General features: G+C 33.8%; 1 protein-coding gene across 1 annotated transcript in view; it reads right to left on the bottom strand.

Moving 5' to 3' along the window:
• The window catches only part of WDFY3 (WD repeat and FYVE domain containing 3), a 173,107-nt gene that overhangs the window by 126,604 nt on the left and 35,273 nt on the right, over positions 1 to 11,230 (bottom strand). The window contains exons 7-10 of the mRNA XM_004681148.2: positions 10,467 to 10,633; positions 6,472 to 6,939; positions 4,351 to 4,452; positions 1,573 to 1,766 (exon numbers count right to left, since the gene is read on the bottom strand). Of these exons, the coding sequence (XP_004681205.1) occupies positions 1,573 to 1,766; positions 4,351 to 4,452; positions 6,472 to 6,939; positions 10,467 to 10,633 (931 nt within the window). The remainder of the gene's footprint in view (positions 1 to 1,572; positions 1,767 to 4,350; positions 4,453 to 6,471; positions 6,940 to 10,466; positions 10,634 to 11,230) is intronic.

Raw genomic sequence — 11,230 nt, 5'->3', positions numbered from 1 at the left:
AAAGGTATTTAACCAGTCGGGTTTCAGTTTGTGATCTGTAAAACAGGTATGCTAACAGTACCTATTTTTATCATAGGGATTAAATAAATAGATGCATATAAATTCACAGACCAGTAACTGACAATTAGCCAATAGTCAATAAATGCTAGATGTTAGTATAATTATCCTGATTTATGGCACTTAGAAACTTCGTTTAATATGTTATTTAATATTAATGGCTCTACATAAACAATAAAACTTATTGTAAGTGTCAATTCACAGGGCCTTCCCCGATGGTGCAGGGGGTAAAGACAGTGCTGTCAAGCTATCACCAGCCACTGCAGAATCCCTTTGCCCCACAGCTGGCAGCAGACCTCTTCTGTCTTGCCCGCTGCTCCCCTCAGCAATGTATTTTAGTTCATCTGCCTGTTCTGCTCCTCACTGTGTCTCTGGTGAATCTTCTCACCCCTCACACCTCTGGCCTACAACCCAGATTGGAAAAATTGAACAACTTTTTCCAAAATCATACCACAGGAGACTTATCTGGCTGTGCTCATTCAGCTAGCCATATTCTTATGCATTAAACTTTATTTGCAAAGCAAACTTACTTAAAAATAAATAAAATGTGGACATATTAGTTTGACTCTAGACATTTCTTAGAAAGTGAATGCAGTAATGTAAGAGGATGTGTATGTGTGTGTGAGTCTTTGTACAGCACAATAATGTGATGGGAAAAAAATGGGTTTTGAAATCTGGGGTCATTTCTATTACTTACAAGGTTTTATAAACATACCTAAGTTAGATGATCTCTCTAAACTAAGTTTTCTAATGAGCAAAACAGGCATTTCATACTTGATAGGACTGCAAAGGACTAGACCATAAAGGCATGTACAAACAAAACTAGTAGACTGTCTGATACTTACTAGAATACTTATTACTTTCCTACAAACCATATTCATGCATAATGCCTTGTGCAATATTTCACAGACATATATTACTATAAGTGATTTCAACTGAACAGAAAATGTTTCTTAGTAATATTTGCTATTTATGAAGATATACTTCATTAATGTACTTTTTTTTTTTTTAAAGATTTATTCATTTATGCATATAGGGCCTGGGTACAAGCCAGAGGTGCAGGGGTGGTGAGAGGATTCACCCGACAGAGCGGGAACAGAACAGACAGACTGACAAGTATACCGCTGAGGAGAGCAGTGGGCGGGGCAGGAGAGGTCTGCTGTGCCATGTGGGTCACCTTAGGGGTGGGGATCAAACTCATGCTGAAAGTGGCTTTAGTTTCTTAGTGCTGTGCTTTAACCTGCTGCACCACTAGGGAAGGCCCCACTAAAGTACTTTTTAAGGGATAATCCTGTAAACCAAGACAACTATTACAATAGTTTATCAGCCATGTGTTAATAAATATTGAAAGAAGCATTGAATGACTGGAGCTTTTCCAAATTCTTGATGCACAGAAAGTAGTGTTTCTTTGTTACAGTTTGGTTAATTTCCCTATCTCTAATTTATACTGAAGCCACTGGAAAATAATCACAGACTGTAGTAGTTAAAGAGTAAAAACACGTTCATCAAAATTACCCGTAAAATGTCAGTCTTCAGCTGCAGTTCTGTTGGTGGGGCTGAATGCATTAAGCCCAGGAGAGTGCCCATGTCATCATCCCCATTTGGAGAGAGCACCAACTGTTGGATAATCATCAGGGCATGCTGCCGGCACTGAGGGTACTTCACTATATTATGTGCACACCTTGCACCTCCAAATTCCCGAAAAATTCCTTAGAGGAGGAAGGAGAAGAACAACCAGAGTTAACTGAAGCTGTTCTGAGACAAACCAGATGAATTAAAGTTTTATTTCTTTATAGGAAGATTAACGCAAAAGAATGCAAATAAAATCTACAAAGTCATTTCACCGTTTAAATTACAACACAAAACTGCTCTGTGGGATATCAGCAAAAGTATATGCAAATTTTCTATAGATTTCCTTAATTAAAAATTAATGCCTTGATTTTCCAATATCTTAAATCTAGAATATTCAGAAATAGGTAGACACCAAAGAGACCCATATAATTATTTGAAGACTTTAACCTATATCTGAATTCAATTTAAGTAAAAGGCTTTCTGACAAATAATCCCACAATAAATGAGATTTAAACTGAACAAGATTTATAAAGTAGTAGCAAAAATGGTAAAGGAATAAATTATTCTATTGCTGGGAAAATGACAAGGATCCAAACATTTTAGTTAGATAGAACACATAAGCAAATATGAATAACTTATATAATAGAATAGAAAACAGCAGTCATTGTACCACTGCAAAGGCATTGTATATAGTAATTTATTTATTTAATGCTCATCCCCTACTGTACAGGTGAGGAAATGAGACACATGGAAGTTGTGCTGTGGCCAAGGTCAGAGTCAGCAAGTAGCAGAGCTTTATTTATACGAAAATAACCTAGCTGTATAGCCTGTGCTTCTGCCAATGAGTCAAACTATTCTCACATCAATTGTCATCTTCTAGTATAAAAAAACATGGACCAAATGACTTAAATCACTAAGTAGTATTTCCTGCAAAGAAATGGTTTCACCCTTTATGCTTTTGGTATCATGCATCTATCACTATTATAATAACAATTTATAATCACACAATTTTACTATTACTTGTTTATATGCTTGGTCACCCATTAAACTTGGATTTCCTTCTTGTTGTTTTAATGAACATTTGCTGATTGAATAAATGTCAGTATGTCTTGTTGAAACAACCACTGTCTTCTCTAGTTAGTGACTTACTATTTGCTAACTTTATTAGAATTACAGGAAGTTATAGTGAGGATAAGACATGAACTTGAGATTTATCACATGGAAGGTCTTGTTTACTTCCTTCTTGGCACCTAGTTACTGTCCGTACCTAATCACAATGGCTCGTGTTTTTTGAGACCATTCTATGAGCAATACTGTTTTAAGTGCTCCAAAAGCACTTAATATGGAAAAGATAGCTGATGAGAAAAGAAAGTTGTGAAAATGTCTCATACTCTGAAAGAAGTACTAAGTGACTTTTGGTTAACACTCTCCTACATTAATAGAATCATTTATCCCATCCCTGTACAACTGTAGGTCATATCATCAAAAGTTAATTTTCTATATAAATTGTTAGTTAGCCTCATTACTTTTTTGGCTATCTTTACCAACTAAATCTACTCTGTGGAAATAAGGAGATTACACATTATTCATAGACAACCATTAACATTGAACCCATTTAAAATATAACAAACTATGATAATTAAATTGTCATAATTATTATTTGATTAGATACTAAATTCATTCAATTCTGTCTTGACATTTTCAAATCTGTATTCAAATTATTATTATTTTTTTAAAGATTTATTTATTTATGCATACAGAACTGGGGTACAGGCCATCAGTGCAGGGGCGGTGAGAGGATTCATCGGAGACAGAATTGGCAGATCAATGAAGTACACTGCTGAGGAGAGCAGCGGGTGGGTCAGGAGAGGTCTGCCACCGCGCCATGTGGATCACCTCCAGGGCGGGCAGGGAATGAATTCATGCTGAAGTGGCTTTAGCTTCTTAGTGCTGTGCTTTAACCTGCTGTGCCACCAGAGAGGGCCATATATATATGCATATATCTCCATCTTTCTCAATCAGATTCTGTTTTCTCTGAGCAAGAATTATTTATATCTCTAATGCTTGGTATGCTACCTGGAATACAAAGTGTATTTTAAATATGTTGAGTATTAAATTTCCTCTCATTCAGGCTGAGAGACACACATGGTGTGTATGTTAGCTTATCACTCATAACTTTCCATAATATCTGAAAGCCCAATATGAATTCATCACCACAGGCTGAGAAGTTCCTAACAACTAAGTCCAGCCAACTTAACTAAACTCACCTCATCACTTACTCCTCTCTAGTTGTATTGACCTTGTTGACTGAGAGGTTTCTTATGTTGGCTAAAATTCCAAGTAATCAATTTTAAAAACAAGAGTGATAATTTGTCAATACAGTTGGACTGTCTGTTAATGACAGGTAGAAAGGGATTAAAGAAGTTGAGACCAAAGCAAAAGATTTAATGAAAACTGCCACATGAAACATATTTTTTGGAAAATATTCAAATAAGCAAAGGTATTCAATGAAGAAACTTAATAATACAGATTAAAGAAAAACAATATTTGAGACATATGACACATAAAAAGCAACAAATGCAAAGATATTGTATATATCATTGCTATACTGATAAAAGTAAAAAGTATTACACAGGGACATTTTCAAAAGCAAGAACTATTAGAAGGATAAAAGCAGAGGTAATATGCTGCCAAGCTCTTATGAGTAGCTTCCCAAATTACCTGCATTTGTGTTGGATCCTTGAAGAAGCACTGTCAAGGTCTCCATAACCAACAAAGCCAAGTGTTTTTGGTCTTCAATAGAACTATTATTTTTTGAGTCCCCTAGGAAGAATAATAACAGGTCCAAATCACTCATTATAAGCTAATTTTTTCTTGATAGTTTTAGCAATTTTAATGGCATTTCTTTCATATTCACTTTCACCCCCATACAACTAAAATAATTTAACCTTTAAAAGTGATAAACATGTGTAACAGCTACAGAAAATAAGTTAAAGATTGGGGTTGGCAGATTTCACTTTGGTATGTTTAGAAGTTATAATTATCTAACAAATATTAAAAATGAAAATGCCAACCAAAGTTACATGTATACCTCTCACAGGGGTTTTACTAGTCATGGAGAGCAACAAGAGAATGCCAAATTTTAATGTACCAAAAAAGAAAGACAAGTCTATCAATAGTGTGATATATTTAACTTGTTTTAACTTGTCCAACACTATTAATGTTAAAAGGGTCAGATACCACTGCATCAGACATAATAAAAAGTCTATAAACATCACATTTTATAATATATGTGATACACATAATATCACTGAAGAGATATATTTATTTGTTCTTCATAATTAGAAACACTGTGAGGCAGCTACACCCTAACTTTGTCCAGAAGTTATTATTTTACTTTTGGCTGAAAGAATTAACATTTATTCGCCAGCATTTCTAGAGATCTCATCAGGTGTTGGCAAAGTTATATTCCTTTTCTAGAGGGGCAAACCCATTTCATGGCATTTTCCAACTTCTAAAAGGTGCCCACATTCTTGGCTCATTCCATCCTTCTTTCACCTTCTGAGACAGAGACACCATGTCTGCCCAGCCTTAGTTATAATAGCATGTATTCGCTTCTGCTCCTCCTCCTCCCCGCTTTCCCTTTCCAGGACCCTATGGTTATCCACCATTTCCCTCTTTAAGGGTCCAATGACTAGCAATCTTAACATAGGTTCTAGAGATCAGGAATCACCACATGGACATTCTGGGAGAGTCATCATTCTGATTACCACAGTTCCCATCTACTGAACACACACACAGCTAATGAAATGACAAATCCAATGTCACATATATACCCACTGGAAATATGTGTGCATTCTACAAAAAGACATTTACAATTTTTTTTCTTGGAAGAATGCTTGACAATGTTCATAATCATCCCAAACTGGAAATTACCCAAATTACTAAAAGTAGGTTAAATATGACAACTAGATTTATGAGTTAAGTAACTAAATTTCCTTCAGGTACAGGAATGAGCGAAGTCAACAAAAATTGTTTAATTTTCTCAGGCACAAAACTAGAAAGCAACTCTCGGTTTCTGAGGAGTTTCCACACGGAGAGTGTATGTGAGTTTAAGGATAAAATTATGAAGTTTCACTTTGTGTGGGAAAACTCTAACACTGGGTAGAGCAACAGCTTGTCAGGAGACCAATACTCTGTTGAGCTTTCCTTACTAACCAGTCCTGTAATCCTGGTCAAGCCTGGGTAATTCCAATTTTGCTTACTTCAAATACAAGAGGAAAGTTGGCCTGGATTTCTGACTTAGGAGTCTGGGGCTCTAGGCAGCCCTGAAAACTCTGGCAGAGACATTTCTGGGTAAGAGTCATTGAGCTTGTTGCCGCAGAAGACAGAAGCAAACACTAACTACTTGGGGACAGTTTTCCCAGCAGCCTGCTGTGCCTATCTTCAGGTAGGCCTGGCTGAGATCAACCTCGTCCAGAGACCTGTCTCTCCATGCCCATCAGACTCAACCCCTCCCAGTAAGTGTCCTCTTCTGCAAAAGAGACACATTAGGACCTGAAACCCCTATTCTGTACCTTTGCCTGGACATGACATGTATAACCTTTCCTCAGTTTTTAGCTTAATTCTCGTCCACCAAAATGAGTCACTTCTAGATTTCCCTCCCCCAATTCTACGACAGAGTGTTCATGAACAAGTTAACTCTGGTAAATAGTCTGAGAGATGTTACAGTAATGTACATTAGCAAGTCATTTACATTATAATCACACAAAAGGCAAAACATGAACAAAATTGCCTGTCCAAAGTCCTGTATCAAATAAAAGTTATGGAAAAATGCTTTACCTTGTTCATTTAGTGCCTGTGTTGGATCCTTCAAGAGGGCAGCATATTTGTGCAAAAGGTTTACCATGACCTCCAGAAGGCCCACCTCCCTGAACACATCTTTAAATATGTAGTCATGTCGTGTAAACTTTAGAAGAGTTTTCATTGCAATAATGCTACAGTGGTATGACGAGCTAGATTTTAAGAGGATGCTAACACTAATAAGTTCTTTACAAGGGATATAATTTAAGCTAAAAACAACAAACTCCAGCATCTCAAAGTATTTGTTTTGTACTTCTGGGAGTTTAGATATCTTTTCTGCAAACTGTGACAGTGTGTGCTGTGACTCTAGGATGAAATAATTGGCATTGTCAGCCATGTAAATATTTGTAATGGCATCAAGGATGATTTGGGCAAGGAAGCTGGTTTTTGCTTTTAAAAATGCATTCTGAAGAACTGCAAAGGCCTGGATGTTTCTCACACTGTGACCTAAAATAGAAAACAAGAACATAAAAATAGGTGCTATATGGATATTTTAATCATGGCAAACTAGTCTATTTAAGCCAAACATTAATATAACACTTATTAACTATTTAGAAACAACAAACCCTGTTTTCACAAAAAGTCCTATTTCCTTCATGCAATTAATTAAAAATAACAAGGCCGATTAAATTTCTAACACATCATTACGGAAATTGTGATTCAAGAATCATAAATCCCAAATATTAGATATATTTAGACAATTAAAGCATGCTGTTTATATACAGGCTACACAGTTTGGAAATATGAGTGTGTATGGCACTTTATTGATTGATTGATTGACTGACCTTTACTATATTAACAGTTATTTCTCAATCTGAAAAGAATTCCAGGCTGAAAAATTGTTTGATAGCAGTAAGAATCATAACAGGAGAATGGAAGAGGGAAAAAAATCTGAGTTCCAGTTTTCCCTTCACAACTGTAATACTCTAGCTCTCATAAATTTTACTTTGGAAAATCATTTCATTTTTATGTTATATGTACAATTTCTTCACATATATATTTGTTAAAGAAATTTATGCCTAGGTACCAGCTATATTTTTAAATATCGATTTTTCAAACATGCCAAGCAATACAGGAATTTTCTTTTCAGCTGATGAAAGAAAATAATTCTCCCAAATTACTCCAAGCAAATAATTGACAAAAATTAAGCTAAAGTAATGTCAACAATTAAGCTAAAATAATGCCAGATAAAAATATACAACCTTGACTTATAAATAGCCCAAAGCAAGAGTTAGAATTTAAAGGACTATCACTGTCTCATCCTCTCATTGCCACATCACAACTGGCTTTCCTCATTTCTATTCCTGGGCAATAGTACATCATCACTGACCTGAAAATAGATAAATAAGATATCTACCACACAAAGACAAACCCAGAAAACACACTACATGAAAACTCATCATCAAACTTAACAAGGACAGTTTTATAAGCTAGCAATGAGCAGTTCACAGTGAAATTAAGAAAATAATTTCCTCCTCAGTAGTAGCAAAAGAATATTAAGAATAGTTCTGTATAATGTATAATATGAAGTAGTACTGAGAGAAAAAAGGTAGAACCCAAACAATTGGAAACCTATATATGTGTAGATTAGAGGCTCAATAAAATTAAAATGTCAATTCTTCTCCAAATTTATCTATTGATGCAAGGTACTGCAAAACATCTCAGCAGGCTTTTTAAAATTTTCAACAACTGATATGATATTAAATTTATACAGAATTATTATATAGTATTATTAAATTTACACAGAAACTCAATGGACTTAAGAATAGCCAAAATAATTTTGAAAGTGAAGGTGAAAATGTAGCCAATTTAAATGACTTGGTTTTCAGATATCACCTTAAAGTGATAGTAATTATGCTCTGTAGTTTTGCCTGAGGATAAACAAAGGTCAATGGAATAAAGCTGTGTGAGTCCCAGATACAAGGCCAACATTTGGACATCCATATTGGTGGAGTGTAAACAAACCCAAACCACCAAACCCTACTTTCTGTAATATACACAAATTAACTTAGAATGCATTTAGAATGCATTATATAGCTTAATGCAAGAGTTAAAATATTAAATTTCTAGAAGAAACATAAGAAATAATCTTAGGAAATTGGATTAAGTAAAGATTTTTTAGTAGAAGGCAAACTATAAATATGGTAAAAGACAAACTGGGTATCATCAAACCAAAACTTCTGTTCTTTAAAAGATACTACTAAGGAAAATGAAGACTAGCATAACATACTTACAAAATAGAAATATATATATATCTTATTAAAGATTTATCCAGAATAGCTGAAGAATTTTTAAATCTATAAAACAATTCTATCAAACTCTGGGCACAGAGATCTGAATCAAAGTAGAAATGCGGATGGCAAATAACCACATGAAAAGGTGTTAAAATCATTAATCACCTGTAAGGATGCAAGTTAAAAAACACAAGTATATACTATTTCAGTCACTAGAATACCAAAAAGAAAAAGGCTAACAATACCAGGTACTGATGAGAATGCAAAGCAAACTTTCGTATGTTATTAATTTGAATGCAAAATGGAACAGTCACTTAAAAAAGAGTTTGGCAGTTTCTCATAAAGTAAAACATATATTTGCCATATGGCCAAACAATTCTACAGCCTGGTAGTTACTTACTCCAAAGAAATAAAAACATATGTTCACACATACACTTATTTTATATGAATGTTCTTAGTTTTATTCATAACAGTTCAATAAATGTTATCAGCTGCTGAATAAACAAACTGCAGGATAGCTAAACAATGGATACTAATAGCACCCAACACTATCTAGCAAAAAGCACCCAAACTTCTGACATACATGATACTAGAGATGGATCTAAAAAAATGAAAGGTCTAAATTCAAAAAATTATGTACTGTGTAATTTTAGTTTATGACTTTATTTGAGAATGGCATAACCAAAGGAGATCTATGGTGATGAGGGCAGGTAGGACAGGGAAGAGGGAACAGAATGCAAAAGAAAAGGAAAACACTTTCAGGATAAGGGGATATTCCATATTACGATTATCATGGTCATACAGCAAAAAATAATCAAATTCAACATTTAAGATGGATATTTTAATGTATGCAAGTCATACCTCAATACTACACTCAAAAAAAAAAAAGAGATAATCCACCTCCCTTTCATGTGGAATAGTCTCATCTCCTTTAGCACATATAAAAACCTTACAAAGTAGGACATAGGAAATAAGAGAAGAGAATCTTAAACTACAAAGGAAATTTAAATAATCTAGATTGATCCATTCATTTTATAAAATATTATACCAATTCTTCTTCTGAATAAATTGAAATTTAAAAAGGTTAGTGCCACATGATGAACTTAAAGGACAACTTCCTTTATAGTTCACTTTCTTTTATAGACATTATGTCAGTGAATTCTCACAACCATCATGGGAGATCCCAGGTAAGATATGTAGTGTCCCTATTATAACTGCAACAACCTCAGGCAAACAGAGAAAAGGTTGATTTTGCTGAATTAATTCTATCAGTACAAAATTATACTATTATAACTGCTATTATGCCAATGTCAAAATTAGAGTGATCAAATGAAACAACAAACTCTAAAATTACACTGCTATACTCAGCCTTAGTAGTTTTGTGAGACTCCTATTTCTTTCTTAAATAAAATGAAGCTTTGAACTGCTTAATAAGATTTATGTGGATTTCTACTAACTGTGAGACTGATTTAAAAAGTTATATACAATCTATACACTCAGTATACATCTCATCTCAGGAAATTCAATGATTCCAATCTAAGTCATTATTTTCAATACAATATTCTCCCATAAATGAAGTTTATTTATTTATCCTTTCAACAGAAAATAACATATATTGCCTCTGTACAAGTAACATAAAGAGCAATCAAAATCAGATCAATTCATTCTTTTTTTACTTCTCTAGGTGACTCAGAATGAAAAAAAAAAAAAACAAAAACAAAATCAAAGACAAAAACTCACCTTTGCCTGCAGGCTGAGGTACTGCAAATCCAGGCAGTAAAAAGGGAGCTCCTGTGGTAATTCCAGCTGGTTTTAGTTCATTGACACCATATGTTGTTAGGGAAGTTATCAGATTTACCAGATCTTTCAAGGCATCTTTGGATTCTGCCTCTTTTGCTTGTTCCAACCTAAAAAATATGATTTACAATTTTCTTTGCTTTTCTCATGTTCTCAAAATTAATACAGAAAATTTCAAATTTATATGCAATGAATAAATGCATAAAATACCCTAATGTGTTTATTTTTATAGTTTTTCCTATATAAAAACATAGGAAATCTATTTTTTAAAAATCTATTAATTTTATTATAAGACATTATGGCTTATTTGAAAGAAAATTATACTAGTAGTCAGAAGATCTGATACATAAATCACTTTGGCACAAATATTCTGTAAAATAAAATGAGATTAAATCTCAAGTTCCCAAACACATTAATATTATAAAGTATTTTTTTTTATTAAAAAACCTTATTAACCATTTCTTTCCTAAGATATTTTCACTGTTAATTTTTAAAAATAATCCCTGGGGGAGATTGGAGTCATGGAACTATCTTTTGAATATAGCTTTATTAAGAACAAAAAAATGAAGTACAAGAGTACAACCTATTGGAATTTTCCTCCTTAGAAGAGTAAATAATCTCATTAAAATAATTTGGAAGATGCACAAAAAATAGAAAAAAAGAAAAAGTATGCTTAACCCTCACTACTTTAAAGGCACTATTAACAT

This window comes from Condylura cristata, unplaced genomic scaffold, assembly GCF_000260355.1.
Source record: "Condylura cristata isolate star-nosed mole 26May11 unplaced genomic scaffold, ConCri1.0 scaffold00012, whole genome shotgun sequence".
Lineage (NCBI taxonomy): Eukaryota > Metazoa > Chordata > Mammalia > Eulipotyphla > Talpidae > Condylura > Condylura cristata.
This window is presented reverse-complemented; position numbering and strand designations above follow the sequence as displayed.